A 16,770-nucleotide genomic window follows, 5' to 3' on the forward strand; every position below is an offset into this window, starting at 1 on the left:
AAGTTTTATTAACTAGGTCCATATACTTTCTAAGTTATGATGTCATTTCAAAAACTTAACCTCAGGTTAAGATTTGATGTTGACGCCGCCGCCGCCGCCGCTGTCGCCGTCGGAAAAGCGGCGCCTATAGTCTCACTTTGCTTCGCAGGTGAGACAAAAAGGAGGTATATATATCCACCACTTGAATCTACTTTTCACAACAATTTTATATATTCTGTCCAATAAAATGGAACGGCAGTATCTATGAAGTGTGAAGTGCAAAAGTCAAACTAACGTCAGATTACATATCAGGATATCTGCAACGTGCTCAGGTACCAAACACCAATGGTTAATTTGCTAGTATCAAAATACAAGATGTACCTTATGTTGTGCTATTTGTTTCTTGAGTTGTTCCATGCTTGTAGGTTCTACCGGTGATGCCATTGCATCTTGTGCTGTCTGCAACTTAGCTTCAAGTACTTCCAACTGCTTCTCATAAGCTTCCTGCAAAAAGGACGGATAAAACATATCCTTTTTATATGTACATTTTGATATAAATAAAGGCCCCAATTCATATTAAACCTGAAAGGGTACAGAACATCAATTCTCATAAAGTGCATTAAAGTGAGTGTGAATGAGTGCATACCATCAATATGTGCCCTTACGGAAAATCAATCAGATTATATTCAGTGTGTGCACATGCTTAAAAATGCTAGGATAAGATTTAAACCTCCTTTATAAATTAGGGCCAAACAGTCAATTTATAACAGTACACATTATGCAGAACTGCCAACTTTCATACAAAGTCCTGTTTATTTTCATTCAAAGACAAATAAATGGAGTAATCAATTGATTCATCATAGATACTTCTACTTGCATTTAGATTAAACTGTAGATCCTGAATAGTTTATAGAGCCAGAAATATGAGATTGATTTCATTTTCTTTTCATCTTCAGGAGGTAGAGGACCACTGACCTGTTGCACAAGAGATTTCTGTAGGACTTCACCGTGCTGTACAGCAACATCCTTGATCCTGGAGATGTTTTCCTGTAAGCTCAACAACTGAGGATCTTTGATCTCCTCACTGTCATCATCCTCATCATCATCACCATCAAGCTCGTTTGTGTGATCAGATGAGTTAGGGGCCAGGAGTTTGTGGGTATCGTTCAGGTCAGCTAGACGCTTGCTGGCAGATTCTAACTTCTCAAGAACCTCCTATCATTTAGAAATGAAATAGTAAACTGAGATCTTAAAAATGGAATTTATCTGGAATTTCTCAGGATTATTTCATAGTGTGTCTTCCCAATGACTTTCATTGAAAACCATTATAAGCCACTGAAATCTTTACATCTGATTAACTGAGTGCAAATTGGTCCAGGAAAATCACTGACAAGACACTTATGAAACATTTCCTGTAGAAGAGTCAGCAGGGTATTTCATTAGAGTGAAGAGGCAAAATGAGCCAAAGGTGAATTGACCTATTTCTTTTTATAAAAAAAAGCACTGCTTTGTTACATGATCAAGCCATCCCTTCTCTACATTTATTTCTTCTTTTTCCTCTTTTTGTTGTCATCACATGATTACATTAAAGCAACATCCGTGCTCTCCTTTGGCCCGTTTCATGAAGAGTACAACTATAGTAACTGCCATTGTTGAAGCTACAAGGGAAATCTTGTTTTTGATAGGCTGCCGAATCCTGTCACAATTGAAGTAAAGTTGTGGTTGCCTTCGGAAGCAAAGTTGCCATAATGGCAAAGATACCATAGTTATCACCCAAAAATGAAATGGACTCCGAGTAAGTTTCTGTTGCAATACCTTCTGATTTTCTAGCTGTTGACTGAGCGTCATTTGCTCCATGTCTGGTGAGAGCATCATGTCCTTGGCATCGGCTATCCTGTGGAACAGATCCATGAGACCACCCTGGTAGTTCTGCCATCTCCTTGTCTCCTCCTCCAGTGTTTCCTTGCGTTCCTGAGCAGTATCAACCATATCCTGGAAGTGTTTCTTCAGGTCATCGGCCTTGGCCTGGTGAACGGGGTCCTTCAAAACTTTGGCCAGAACAGGACTTGAAGACATCAAAGCCTCTACATTTTCCATTGTGTATGGCACATCTTCTAGTAGGGCCTAAGTTTGTGAAAAATTGATAATGGAATCTAATCATTTCAGTTAACTATTATTAATTCAGGATATTATTTGGAATTTTTGTTCTGATGTCACTGCAGCAAAAAGGCACTTTCAGACATAATCTTTCAATTCCAATACAGAAATTTACAAATTGAAATATATGTTCTACATTTTGAAGATGTCTAAAATCATAGTCAAAAGGTTACTCTTTCTTTCTTGTAAAGGCACTTTATACATATACTATGCCAATAATTTTTCTGCTAACTACAATGAACTAGCTCAATATATTTCTTAAAACAATATCTTAAATATGGTAGAGGAAAGAAAAAGTGGCTACACTGACCCTATGTTCCTGTAGTTGACGCAGGATGGTAGGCATACTACCCAGATTCAAGGTAGGCTTCACTGTATCAACCCCTTGATCAAGCCACCTTTCCACAGCTTCCTTGGCACTCAGGTGTTGTTTCCATGGCTCGATAGCTTTGGTCAGTTCATCGGTCATCTGGTCAGTGGTGTGGGTGACCTCTGCTAGATTGGTCTGAAGGGATGTAATGGTAGCGATGACAGCTCGTCGTTCATCTGGTTTGTTGGTCTGGTCAGTCAGTTGCTGGGCAATGTTCTGGACAGAGTGCATCACTAACTGAGCTGACTTCAAAGATTCCTTCAAATCCTGTCATTGATGATAGAGCAAGAAATATATTTCCTAAGTTTACAAAATCATCCAAAAAGAAGAAATAGCAATACCAGGGCTCGACACTAGCGGCGGTCCGACGGTCCCAGACCGGTAAAAATCGCTGTTGGGCCAGTAGATTTTCAGAAATTGGAAGATTTGCTGGTCCGACATGACCAGTAAAAAATATCATTGTCAGGCCAGTAATTTTTCCAAAAATAGCAAGATTTAAGGGTCCGACATTACCAGTAATAAAAACCATTGTTGGGCCAATAACTTTTCCAGAAATGGTCAAATTCACAGCAAACCATTTCCCCCGTGAAATTCTGGCATTCACACACAGAATACACACAGAATGAATCACACGTGTTACTAGAGTACTATACAGCATGCATATACAGTGTACATGTAGTCTGCCACACAACCCACATGGTAAATTCTCTATTGGCCGCACGAACGAAGCCTGGCTAAACTCTGGCAGAAATCTCTCACATAACTGTCAAAATCCAAGGTTCATACTCATGAAAGGCTCTTATAATGTCCATATTTCCTAAAAATTGGAGCAACTCTGTCATTTGTAAGCAGTAAAAGGAGAAATTTTCACTTCTGTTTTGGTTCAAACAGATCGGGTTTCGGGTGATATCGTCTGAATACATAATAGCCCCACATATGCATTTATGTGTGTGTTGATACACTAATGGTATCTGACTTTCTTTCGTAGCTATTTTAAATGGGAAAAGAAACTGATAAATTATTTATAACAGTTTTAGATTTCTTCCTATCTTTCTTTCCTTCTTATAAATCTTTCTTTGTTTCTTCCCTCGATTTTTTTGTTACTGTCTTTCTTTTTTAATTTCCCTTGTTTTCTTTAATTCATTTTTTCTTTCTATCCTTTTATAAAATATTTTCTCTATATTTCCTTTTTCTCTCTCTTTCTTTCTGATATTTTCTTTCTTTAGTTTTTGAGTCCATCCATCCTATATTCATCTCTTCTCTTCTTCCTTTCTTTCCTTCCTTCTTTTTACCCCTTTCTTCATTCTTTGTTACTTTCTTTGTTTCTTCCATCCATCATTTATTTACCCTTTCTTTTTTTATTTCTTTTCTCAGCCCTTTCTTTCTTACATTCGTTCCTTTCTTCTATCTGTCTTGTTCTTTCCTTTTCCCCTTTATTAATTATATCATTTTACCTTTCCTTTCTTTTTTTTTGACTGCTTGCTTCCTTTCTCTCCTTTATTTTTTCATTCCTTCCTTTCTTTGTCTCTCGGTCTTTCTTTTTTTTCTTCCTTTCATCTATTCTTTTACCTTTTCTTTTTTTATAATTGCTTGCTTCTTCCCTTTCTTCCTTTATTTTTTTCATTCCTTCTATCTATCATTTTACCTTTCCTTCATTTCTTCCTTAATTCCTTCCTTCTTTCACTCCTTCCTTTCTTTCTTTAGTCCGTCTTTCCATCTCTCCTTTTACCCTTTCTTTTTTATTGCTTCTTCTTTCTTTCCTTTACTACTTTCTGGATTTGTTCTTTCTTTCTGTATTGCTTGCTTCATTTCCTTCCTTAATTTCTTTTCTTTCTTCCTTTCATTCTTTAGTTCTTACTTTTTTTCTTCCTTCACATCTATCCTTTCTTTACCTTTTTTTCTTCCTTCCTTTCTTTTATTCTTTCTTTCTTTTCCTTCCTTCCTTCCTTTCTTTCTTTCTTTCTTTCTTCGTTTCTGTCTTGCTTTCTTTTTGTCCTTCATTTTCCTTCATTTTTTTTTTGGGGGGGGTAACGAAAGGCTAGAAAAATAAACTTGCGCCTTTTCTTAATGTTTTCTTTATTTTTTGGGACCAGTAGATTTTAGGTTCGGACCAGTAAAAATTTGAAAAACTGGGTATCTACTGGTCCGACATGAATAGGTTGGACCAGTAGAAAAAATGGGTTAGTGTGGAGCCCTGGTACCCTTTATCATATATCAAGGTATTCTGTGTCTAAATTTTGGCAGCGACTACTTTCATATATGAAGGGCCTTATTAAAAAGGTTTTGACAAAGATTAAATTTAAGCACTAAGATTTAATTCAAGGTCATAATATTAAACACATACGACCTCACATATTGCATTACATGATATAAGTTTATATTATAAACTTATCCAAGATTCAAACAGAAAAAATGGGGATGAATGTAAAATACTATTACAAGACAACCACTAACAGTGAAAAAAGAAAAAAAAAAACACAAGAGAGAGCAATTACCTCATGTTCCTTTTTGGCAACGGGAACATCCGAGATAGGTTTGTTCAACAGTTCCTTGGCTCTTTCTATGGCCTGCTCCACATCATATGTCTGTTGCTGGAATAGACGTCTGATCTTCTCAGCCTCATTCAACTCCTGGATGGTGGAGTCTAGTTTACTGTTCATCTCTGCTTTCTGTGATTGAAGGTCTTCAAGTTTCTCAGAGATGCTAGATGGAGGTACTGAGTGAAGGTCATTGTACTTTTGATGTTGCGTGTTACACAGCTTCTCAATATGTGCTAGTTTTGGATGGAGTTCTGATTTCACAGCCTGAAGTAAATAAATAACAAGTTGTCAACAAATAAAGACAACGAAAATCATAATAATGAAAATAGCAAAACTGGAAATAGTAGTAATGATATGATTTTTAAAATGCATCTAACTTCAAGTGTATAACTGGTTTTAATTGATTTCTAATGGTTCCAAGTACTTTACTTTATGAACTGTTCTAGATGTTTTATGAAGGTCTTTGAAGTATCTATGATTTCCTGGTAAAAAAAATTGATTAACACACAACATATCTCTCACATATATTTCCTGCTCAGTCAGATTACTAAACTCAAATAGCAAAGTGATCCAATACAAGTAATTTTCATCCTCACAAACTAAATTATTTAAAATGGGCTCCAGCACAAGAAGTCACTTATCAATAGATAAGAGCAAATCTTACTTCAAGTGTTTTAATTCTATCTTCTGCATCTGAAACAAGAGGACCAATACTAGCAGTCTGTTCCTTCAGGGTCTCTTTGCCATGTATAAGATCGGCTAATGCTTCCTCGGTCTCCGTTTCGAATGCTGCCCTCTCAGACAGCTCCTTCTCAATGTTTTCTTCAAGTCGGGTTGCAGAGTCATGTAACCTGACAAATGAGAATGTTTTAACATTTTGTTAACATAGGTGAATTTGACTTCAGAGTGCATTATGAACTAAGGTGGCTTTAAAGGGGGGAGGGGGGTTCCAAACAAAAACAAATGCACATTCAATGGATTGTGCAATGACCCAGGTGCGTTTCTATTAATTGGGAGTTCCATGAAATTATCAGATTTTCACATGCAACCCCTTACCCCTATTTTTCTCCACATTACCCAAGCGATGATAGATCGAGAGCATAACACTTTTTCAAATGAAGCACAAGTGGAGACATGTACAGTAGGGGGTTGGATGTACACATCTTATTGATTTGCACTCTAATCTTTCAATTTCTAAAAAGACAAAACAATCGCGGAAGAGGTTTACGGTACACCATGTGTAAAGTCCTGGAGGGACTGAGGTTAGAAAAGTGGATAGAATTGGAGGTGAATTGGAAAGGCGAGAAAGTGGAGGTTTGACAGTAGAGTCGGATATGGAAATCTGCTGTGAAACTGTTGCATCTGTAATACTAATACACCTTGGCAAAGTCTTTTTCTTTTCTGCAGGAATCCTGCAAGTGCAAACAATCTTTCATAACCTATACCTACATTTTATCATAAACAATGGACCTCATGGAAGGACAGAGTAATTATGTTAATGACCCAGAAATGGGCAATCCTTTCGATTATTTTATCTATTCAACATATTTGCAATTCATTTTGTTTATTTCCATTCATGCCATCTATGTTATTTATTTATGTTACATAATTATATTTACGTATTGTGTTTTAATAATCGGAATATAAATAAACAAACAATATAATGGAGAATACAGTGCCTTTGTAGTGAGATTCCTGTCAAAGGAAGATTTTTGCTTAAGAAAATTGAATCAAATTTGAAGATTGTTTATTTTACCTGTGGTATCTATCCAGGGATTCCTGTGTATCTTTGCTGACTGGGTTGGTTTCATCAGGCTGAGTTAGCATACCCTTGACTAACTTGATAGATGCATCTCTTACTCTTGGTGGTAGAGGCTCAGCATCATCTAAAATCTCCTTGGCAGCCTGAAAAATATTTTTAAAAAAAAGGATATACATTGCGATAGATAATCATGTCTAGCTAAAAGTATTTAGATTAATAAAATGTCTCCAGTCACCAAATACAAAGTATCACAAATGGTTGATATTACACAATTTATCACATATTCATTGAACAATAGCCAAGATACATACCTTCACCGATGCAAGTTTTCCTTGAAGATCGTTGATATCAGCTCCAAGTGAGATTGATACAGGCATTGCATCCTCAGCCTGACCTAGCACCTCTAGCAGTTCTTGTCTCCTGTCATTGTAGTCTATCCAGACCTGTTCCTGGTCCTCCACTCTAGTCCTGTCACTCTCTACCTGTTGCTGCAGAGAGTTGAAGAGATCCTCCAGGGAATGAATCAAGGAGGTTACAGCCTCTTGACCAGCAGGGTTCCCTTCCTTGTGGATTGGTTGAGAGTAGGAACGCAGGAGTTTCAGCTGGGTCTCTTGAGACTGTAGAATGTTCTCAATCTCCTACAAAATGAGAAACGGATAAGCAATTAAAGAGATTTTAAGACTATCATATTCATGTAATTCTGATTTAACAGGACTAATAATCACTTTAAAAAAAAAGGACTAATAATCACTAAGACAAATTCTTCGAACTAAGATACCAACAGAACCACACCATGCTTGTGCAAAATATTTTACTAAATGGATCCCAAGAACAAAGTTAACCATTTGACTTGACTTATAAACACTTCTACACCTAAAACAGATTGTACAGTTTACAGACTTACATATTCACTTTATGCTCCAATGAAAAGGTCATTCTACCATACCATTCAAAAGCTCATAATGTACACCCCTCTCATTCTAACAATAACTGAGTAATGAGAAAGAGAAATTCTAAAAACCTCAATGCAAATTATACCAATTTCAACTTTCATAATCTTACTTTATTGAGTTGTTTATTATCCTGTGCTTGGGGCAGACTGGTAGGAGCTCCATACACGGATCTCTCCTTGACGCCATTTAACGCCTTCTCCACATCATTGGCTCCACCTACTAGATCCTGATATTCTCCAAGGTATTTGCGCAGCTTTTCCTCATGCTCTCTAGCTCCAAGATCCAAGGATGAGAGCCTCGATTTGAGATTGTTCAAATCAGCTGTCACCTTTTCTCGTAGAGCATGGGTCAGCGATGGAGAAAGGCGATCAGCAAGATCTACCAAGTCGTCAAGTTTGTTCTGGTATACTGGCTCCCGTGACAAGAATTGCTGGATAAAGAAAATATTACTATGTAAGTGAAAATAATGCTGGAGAGCTGAGGATCTTGGAATGGTAAAATGCATTTGACCTACTGACATTGTTCAATTCTTACCTACTTTTTAATGTTAGTCACATTTTTTACTGATGCATCTATAACGTCTCTGACATTTCAAAGAAAATTATCAAAGTAAAAGATTAATCCTTTATGTAAAAAAAATCTGCAAAACACTCTTGTTCCTATCTGCAGCAATATCAGCTGCAGTTTTAAACAGCCCTTTTGCTTGGTGAATTTCACATCCCTGTCAACAGACTGTGGTTTGAAGACAGACTAATATATGAGAGTAAACTAATATTACTTCTTGTCCAGAAACTGCCCCAAGTTCTTTACTCTAATCTGTAATGACACAACATCAACCATGAACATACCCTGTGCTGATGCAGATCCTGCTCTCCTTGAGGATAGTTGATCCCATTCTCAGCCTCTTTCAGCATTCCCTCTCCTTCATCCACCCACTCCTCAACCTCTTCTCTTTGACCTTGGAATTCTTCTCTCAGGCTGACAGCCTCAGCCAGGTTGGTTCCCTTACTCCTAGAAGCCTGCAGAAGGTCAAGGTGAAGGGTGTCCAAGGTCTGTAGCTGATCCTGGAGTTTCGGAGTGATGGGTTCTCCCAGATCGGCAAACTTGGCATTGGCAGAGATGATGAGAGCTTGGGCCTGCTCTAGAGTGTTGTCCATCTTAGGTTGGTTGGTCTGTATGTCATGAAAATTCACATTGAGGTAATGATAATGTTATTATATTAATAAATGAAAATGATCACTACTTTGAAGAAATGAATAATCTTTGGGGTTTTTTTTACTTCATCCATTAAATACAGAATTATCTTGGGTTTTTTATGACTCCCAGCTACAGGGATAACTCACTGTTCATAGCCAGTGGGTAGGCTAAGCTCTGGTAACTTGATCACACATTGCATGTTTGCATCATTTCAATGAGATGACATAATAATCTGAACGGTACAAACCATGGTTTGGGTTTTCTGTCAACATATTTTACTTCTAAATCTTCCAATTTAAAAATTGACGTAACAGTGGATAATCAGTAAAGTAACTGAAGACAATGTACTTGAGTTTAAAGGTACCACATTTTTCTTTACAAGAAAATAATAAAGTCAAATATGAGCATGTTATGGATTCCTTAAGTGATATATAGTGTGCAAAGTAATTCTCTTATATTCCTGTATATGTATTTGAAAAAAGTTCCTTTGGATCATTACAAGTATTTTTACCTGATGTCTGGTGAATGCCTGTTTAACTGGTTCCACCTCCAGTTCAAAGATAACTGGCTCCTTCACCTCTTGGCTCCATTCTTCCAGCTCCTTCAAACATCTGTCCAGATTCTCCTTCAAAGCCTCCTTGTCACTGAGTTTGCCTTCCAGCGACTTCTGCCTCTGCTCCAGGTTGACCTTAGCTGCCTTGAGGTCAGAGGTCATTTTGTGGACAGTTGAGGTCACTGTTCTCTGGTCAGGTTGGTTGGCTGTTTGACATACAGCTTGACATTGGTCGGGGAGCAAAGTCATCACTTCTTCAAGGCAAATAATTTCTTCAAGAGCAATCTGGTGAGAAAAGTTAATATAAAATGAAACCAGCTGTGAAATTAGCTACCAAGTCAGGATTATAATTTTTGTTCAAATATAAAGTAGCTACTGATATCACAAGTTGGAAGCAGGGCAATTTTATTGCTAGCCCAGGCATCAGATGTTGGAAAGTTACACAATTTCAAAGAGCACCAGTAAGTGTTTAATAGATTATAATCTGTGCTCAGGAGTTGAATCCTTAAAGAAAACACTCGTGTATCATCTCTTCACCCTTATATAATCTTTTAATGATCATTTTGTATTTTGCAAATAAGCTTTTTTTATTATCTCAATACCATGGGAACAAGATTGCACAGCATGTCCATATAACAAGATTAAATAATAAAAAAACATTAATTTTCTAAATGTTGCCAGAGATGTTGAGGTACTTTTATGGTATACATGAAGTATTAATTGGCAAAACATTTCATTAATCTGAAATACCTTGCATTTGTGAAGTTTGGTCTCTGTATCCAGCCCAGGTTGTTCAATAGCAGGCCCTTCATTCTGATAATGCTCCAAGCATTCCTGTATCTTGGTCATGCCATCTTCATACCCTTTCCTCGCATCCTGGGCATCAGACAAACGTTTTGTTTGTGTCTCTAGAGCCTTCTTCAGTCCTTCATTGAGTTGGTCCAGTCTGGCAATGTCTTTGACATGAGACACCTGACCTTCTCTTGTTAGAAGATCACATCCATCATTGAGTTGGGTAAGAGGGGCTTGCAGCTTGTCAAGTCTTGCTTGCAGATCCTGTAAGTGACAGATAAAAAAAAACAATATTCGAAATTTCTCTACACTTGATATTGATATTTAATAGTTTATATAGGCACAAGAGCTCAATCTACGTTTTTGTTAGACCATTCATACCCTGCACTGCATGCTTTGTCTCATTAAGATGTTTCCTTGAATAATTCTCTTAATTGCCAAATGAACTTCCACTGAACTGTTTTGTGCCATATTGGTGGCAGCGGTGGGATCTGAACCCAATGCAATCGAAAACACTCGTAAATGTAGTGTGGAAATATTTATACAGGGCACAAAAAAATAACCTGAGTCCGAAAGAGGGGTATTGAAACCAATCAATAGGGCATCCAAAGTCATGGCCTTGGTGACCTTGAGACTAATTTAACCCCCAGCCATGATCGCCATGTTCTGGCTTGTCCGCATACAGTGTATACACGTTCTCCACTCTAGGGAAGTATTCAAGCAACAAGCAATCAAGTTACTCTAGAGGCTTAGCCAATAACAGTGACTTTCACACCTTACTTTGCCTGTATGCAGGGCACAGTATGTACATCTTCCATTCCCTGAACATTATCCAAGTAATGAGCACCCTAGTTACTCTAAAGGCTTACCTTGCATGTAGAGATCCGATGAGAAGCATCAACTGATGAGAGCCCTATGGGTTGATCAAGCTGGTCTACGGAAGATTTCAGATCCTGGAACTGTGTGTCACATTGACTAAGATCAGCCTCAAATGCTAGTCTGTCATTGTAAGCCTTGGTTAATCTGGCAAACTTCTCACCAGTAGAATCCACAGTCCTGTTTGACAATGACCAACAGTGAACAGTTTTTATAATCTCATTCAATTGTTCCTTCAGTTACAACCATAATGCTTTTATTTATTCTGTAAATTTAGCATTTTACAAGTTTGATTCTGAAACCCTATAAAGATTTACTGTTTGATAAATATTTGCAAGAGACTACCACTGAAAAATCTCATATTTGTAATCAGAATATTTTTTCATATTTCAAAATCCTAACATAAAACGAAGAACTCCTTTGTGAATCCAAACAGTCTTACCTATTAAATAAGGCTTGAATATCTTCAACATTTTGAGTGATCTGTTCCTTGTCATCCTCTCCCATTTTCTGTGCTAGGTTCTCCCCATCGGCAATGAGAGTCAGTAAAAGAGGCTTCTGGGAAACAGAGCTATCATTCACATTCTAAAAAAGGTTGAATCATGAAAAGTAATAGTCCAGTTCAGAGTTGAGATAATCAAGAAAAATCATCTGTTTTCACTGAATGTCTATATTAATTAAAAACCATCATAGGCAACATGTTCAGATATCACAAGTGTTATAAGTTTCACAGATTCATTAATTAACTTTTTGTTTATATAGCACATTTCAGACCCAAAAGGACACTGAATGTGCTTTACCAACAAAATATTAGCAAACATAAAATACAATAACAATTCTAAACAGTGGAATGAGCTAATTCTACATTTCAATAACAAAAACATCTAATAAAGTGGTGCTCAAAAGTTAGTGAGCCCAATCGACAGGGCAGCGGAGGGCAGTTTAACCAAATGGAACCATACATGATTGTTCCTCAATAGTAAACTATTACAAAATCACAATGGATAATTGAAAAGAACAGTGATATCCATATTACCTTGTGTTGAGAGATCTGCTTGTGGATATCGTCAAGTGGGCATTGGAGATTGATTGGCTGACTAACAACTGGCTGTTGTTCATCCAGCCATGTCTTCATCTGTTTAATCTGATGTTCTAATTCCTTGACCTTAGTCAAGCTGTCAGACATCAACTCAAATCTGGACACAGCTGCCTTCTCTGCTTTCTGGAATGTCTTTTCCAAGTCTGAGGAAATAAAAGATGGTAAATCATTGGCAATGCTTGTATAAACTAGAATCAATGATTGAAGGGTATTATGCTCGGGCAACTATACTTAATTTCATCCTTTGAGGAATTCAATAAAAGAAACAACTTTTTTATGTCCGATCCCAATTATTCTCCATTCTTACTTCACTTCACTTCACTTTAAAAACAAATGCTGCAGCCATGATGATTAAATATCCATGAGATCATTTGAGAGCATCACCATTTTTGTAAGAATCAGAAAACTATGACAAATCATTTCAGGAAGGTTCCACATGTAAGGGGTTGGATGTACATATTTTATGGAATTGCTCCATAGCAAGAGGTACAGTACTTTAATGTCAAAGGTTGCAACTTAATTGTACACAGGGTCTCAAGTTTTAATGGAGAATCCAAAGAAAAAATAAAATTTCCGAAAGCAGAACAAACATAAAAAAAACAGAAGTAGAACTTGGGTGGCTTAACATGCTCCAGGATAGTATGCTTGCATTTCTTGATAGTCTTTTTTTTCTCTCAAGATTTCCACTTTCAATAGGAATAAGCAACTTACCTTTGACTTTCTGTTGGACATCCTGGCTATCATTCTCCTCAGCTTTTTTACAGATTGGTCGACTGCTGGCTGATAACCATTGTACCCTAGAGTTGTAGCTCTTCACCTGGTCTTGTAGTGCCTACAAAACAAATAATCAATCTACAGCAACCTCTTTTCCAAGTGCATCTCAAATAAACCCAACAAAAATCAGATGATCTGTATTCCTATAAGACACAGCAATTTTACTAAGCTATCATTGAATCTGCATAGTAATATTTGTTTTTTCAACTGATGAAAAATTACTCAGTTTCTGAAGAGGACATTCTGATGTAATACTAAGGATTATATACTTGTATTTCGTGTTAACTAGGCAGTTCCTATGACTTGAGATAGAGGCATGCATGGCCATTGATGTTCTTTATGCAAAAGGGCCTTTGTTTAAGGTACCCTTTAAGTTTGTAAAAGTTTTAATCAAAGTGCAATGAATTGAATGAAAAAAACCAACACACTTATCAATTGATCATGGTGATTTTATCATTGAATTATGAATTGCTAAAGGGGCTGCTCCATTACCACAACCTGAAACCCAAATTCATACCAATCCTTAGATCAGCAGTGGGTAGGTGGAAAGCATTGAAATCGGGAGAAGTGTATCGACAATGTTGGGAGGAAGGAGTAACACTGGCATTTGTTCAGATAAGTGTGATAGAGTAGAACAGATGAAGCACCTTTCTTACCTTTGCTTCAAAGACCTGCTGTACTTGGTCTGGGATATCCAGCTTGGGAAATACAGGATCACTCAGATCTTCTTCTTTGGTTTCTAATCCTTTCAAGCAATCAGAATAGTACTTCCAGAATTCCTGCACAAGAATCAACATAATTCTGATGTTACAGTGTGTCATGATGTGTTGAACCACAAGGTACTAGATTCAAATCCCTGCTGCAGCACTGATGTTCTTTGACAAGACATTTTCGTACAGTTGCCACACTACTCACCTCATGTGAAGAAAATGGCAGAAAGTAATTCCTCGAAATTCTGTGTGCTGTAACAGGCTGCTTGGCTAAAGCTAGTGTAATAATATCCAATGTCCCATAGAGAACAAAATGTTATTTTTATTTAACATTAGAGGGTTGTGGGTTTTAAACCCAGCCACAGCATTAATTTCCTTCAGCAAGACATTCATCAATACTGTGCTGCACTTGACTGAGGTTAGGTAAATGGGTATCTGCTACAAGAAATTCCTTAAAAAGCTGTGATCAATTTAACTGGTAGCCACAGCTTTAGCTGGGATAACATAGGAGCGCCTTGAGCATCTGACAAGGTTGATTGAGTGCAATATAACTACCCCATATACATATTATTGTTATTATTGTCATCATCATTATTATCATTTATTACCTTCCTCTCATTAACACATGTCTGTAATTCATCTTGAGTAATGGAAACAATGTGTTCAATCTTGGTGAGTTGCTTGTCAATCTGCTGAAGATCTTGACGCACTCTTTGTCTCTCTTTGGGACTCAATTCATCACACAGAGATTCCTCCTCGCTCACCGCCTTGAATGTGGCTCGACGGCCTGCTAACTCCACACTGGAACCCTGCATACAAAATATATGGATGATAGTTAAGATTTATATTAATCAAATACTCTTTTCTGCTCTGCTTCCATTGAATGGTTTCAACAAATTTATGCAAAGTAACCCGGTCATGTTTTAAACAAATATGTAAAACACATTTAAATCCTTCTTCTTCACCTTCTCTGAAAAGTATTTTAACGGTTCACATCAATCTTGAAATTGATTTTCAATAAGTTTTTTTTTAAAGTCAGATCAATCATGTCAGACTGACAATTGTAATGCAATATCTCCTAAACACTAGGAATGTATCGAAACCCTAAGACCATTGTCTTTCGCTGCTGCTCCTCCAAATAAGAAAAAAAATTATCAGAATAGCTGAAAATGTTTTTTATTCAGGGATGATAAATGATGTACCTGGATTTCTTGCAGAACCTTCTCCACCTCCTCTGTGTATGGACTAATAGTGGTTGGTTTGGCGATGGACGACTGGAACTGATCCAACCAGAGTTTGAACTGATGACCTTTCTCCAGCAGGGCATTGTAGTCTGATTCCAAGCCTTCTAGCATGGCCTGAGTGCGCTGGATACGGGTCTCACTGCTCAGCCATTCTTCACGGATTTCACTGTGGGGGATTGATGTTCATTCATTGCGACATCATCACAGATATCATTTGTAAAGCAAATGGCCACCCGGGTGGGGGTGTTTCATAAAGCATTTCGTCTGACTAAAGGTTGTGCTTGCATGTAGTTACCAATGCATATTTAACACATATTTTATTGATATATATATATATATAGAGAGAGAAAATATCACAAGATAATATACTAAAGTTGTATGTACTGGATATGTATCTCACATTAAGGCCACCCTTTTGTTCATTAAGGTACCCTGAATGAATAACTGGATAATTCTAAAGATGACAGTGAATAACAAAATGATAATGATATTGCAGTTTTCTATAGTGAGTTGTACATCAGAAAGGTGTCTTGAAGTGCTTTACAATGTACTTACACACAATATATGCACTTTCTCCACTCCCTGGGGAGCATGTTAACAGTTTCCAAACTCAACTGTTATGCATAGTACATGATTAAGTGAATTATACTCACTGTAGCTGTTTCCTGATTGAATCTTCATCAAGTGAGCTCGCCATCCTACCAACCTCTCTGCTAGCTTCATCAACCTCATCAACATGTCTTCTTCTCTCAGGCATAGACAGACGCTGTAGGTGATAAACAGAGAGACAGACAGAGATTGAGAACATTTAATCTGACGATGGCATGATCCAAGGCTTTCAGATCTAACTGAACACTTTCTCTTCAAAATATTGTAAGGCCTACATTTTTAAGTTAACCATCAAAATTTATCATCTATCGGTGTATAGAAAACACTGGCCAAAAGTTTAATTAAAGCCTGAAAGAGTTTACATTATCAAGAATCCACAAAAATCAATAAGAAATTATGAGAATGATGTATGGAACATTAATACAAAATAAATCTACTATTGCAATGAATACAGACATTCTGGAATTAGAAATAAACTATTGTGACATTTACACGAAATTTGACTAGAACTTGGAAACAATTAATAGTGTGATATTCATACATATTTACTATGCAATATTATAGTTTCTTAGATCTTTGATCCTTCACCTCAATTTGTTTCCAACTCTTGGTTACACTTGAATACACACAACAATTTAAAATCAATACCTTATTACATAATCTCAGTGTTGTCTTTTCATTAAGTCATCTTTCTTCACAATGTCAAATGGGATTAAGCCAGTGTAATGACAGTGCTAATCCTTTTTATTCACTGGAGCATGGCAACTTTGTAACTGTTAACAGTTAATTCAGGAAGCAGAATCAATCATGAGGGGGATTAGATTCAGTAGGGACAGCTGATAAATTCATGCAATGTTTTTCTTCTATCTTTTTTGTTTCATTCAATAATTTTAAAGATTCCTTTACATCCTCAAAATAAACACTTGATAAAAGGTAACTACAAACTTCCAAAAAACAATGCAAAAGTTTAGGGGAATCACATGTATCTGGATATGAATGACTTATGTGGAGATAAATTATCACTGATGATTAGAATGCACTGTATTCACTATTCCCATTTCAATAGTGTTTCATTAAGAGCTGGTGTACACGATAGAACAAAATTCTGTTTTCTCAAAATTACCAGTCAAATAAATTACTTTTCTTTTACTGCCA

At 36.9% G+C, this 16,770-nt stretch overlaps 1 protein-coding gene across 4 annotated transcripts in view; it reads right to left on the reverse strand.

The window, feature by feature from the left end:
• Nucleotides 1-16,770, reverse strand: part of LOC121418655 (nesprin-1-like) — a 128,299-nt gene that overhangs the window by 97,581 nt on the left and 13,948 nt on the right. For all 4 annotated transcript variants that reach the window (XM_041612636.1, XM_041612635.1, XM_041612637.1 and 1 more), the window contains 20 exons: nt 15,660-15,772; nt 14,965-15,172; nt 14,371-14,571; nt 13,709-13,831; nt 12,990-13,110; nt 12,216-12,421; nt 11,622-11,764; nt 11,173-11,359; nt 10,262-10,567; nt 9,470-9,796; nt 8,610-8,933; nt 7,871-8,191; nt 7,120-7,446; nt 6,803-6,951; nt 5,711-5,897; nt 5,002-5,310; nt 2,447-2,773; nt 1,795-2,103; nt 955-1,194; nt 361-483 (listed from right to left, as the gene is read on the reverse strand). In XM_041612636.1, the coding sequence (XP_041468570.1) occupies nt 361-483; nt 955-1,194; nt 1,795-2,103; nt 2,447-2,773; nt 5,002-5,310; nt 5,711-5,897; nt 6,803-6,951; nt 7,120-7,446; nt 7,871-8,191; nt 8,610-8,933; nt 9,470-9,796; nt 10,262-10,567; nt 11,173-11,359; nt 11,622-11,764; nt 12,216-12,421; nt 12,990-13,110; nt 13,709-13,831; nt 14,371-14,571; nt 14,965-15,172; nt 15,660-15,772 (4,551 nt within the window). The remainder of the gene's footprint in view (nt 1-360; nt 484-954; nt 1,195-1,794; nt 2,104-2,446; nt 2,774-5,001; nt 5,311-5,710; nt 5,898-6,802; nt 6,952-7,119; nt 7,447-7,870; nt 8,192-8,609; nt 8,934-9,469; nt 9,797-10,261; nt 10,568-11,172; nt 11,360-11,621; nt 11,765-12,215; nt 12,422-12,989; nt 13,111-13,708; nt 13,832-14,370; nt 14,572-14,964; nt 15,173-15,659; nt 15,773-16,770) is intronic.

This window comes from Lytechinus variegatus, chromosome 7, assembly GCF_018143015.1.
Source record: "Lytechinus variegatus isolate NC3 chromosome 7, Lvar_3.0, whole genome shotgun sequence".
Lineage (NCBI taxonomy): Eukaryota > Metazoa > Echinodermata > Echinoidea > Temnopleuroida > Toxopneustidae > Lytechinus > Lytechinus variegatus.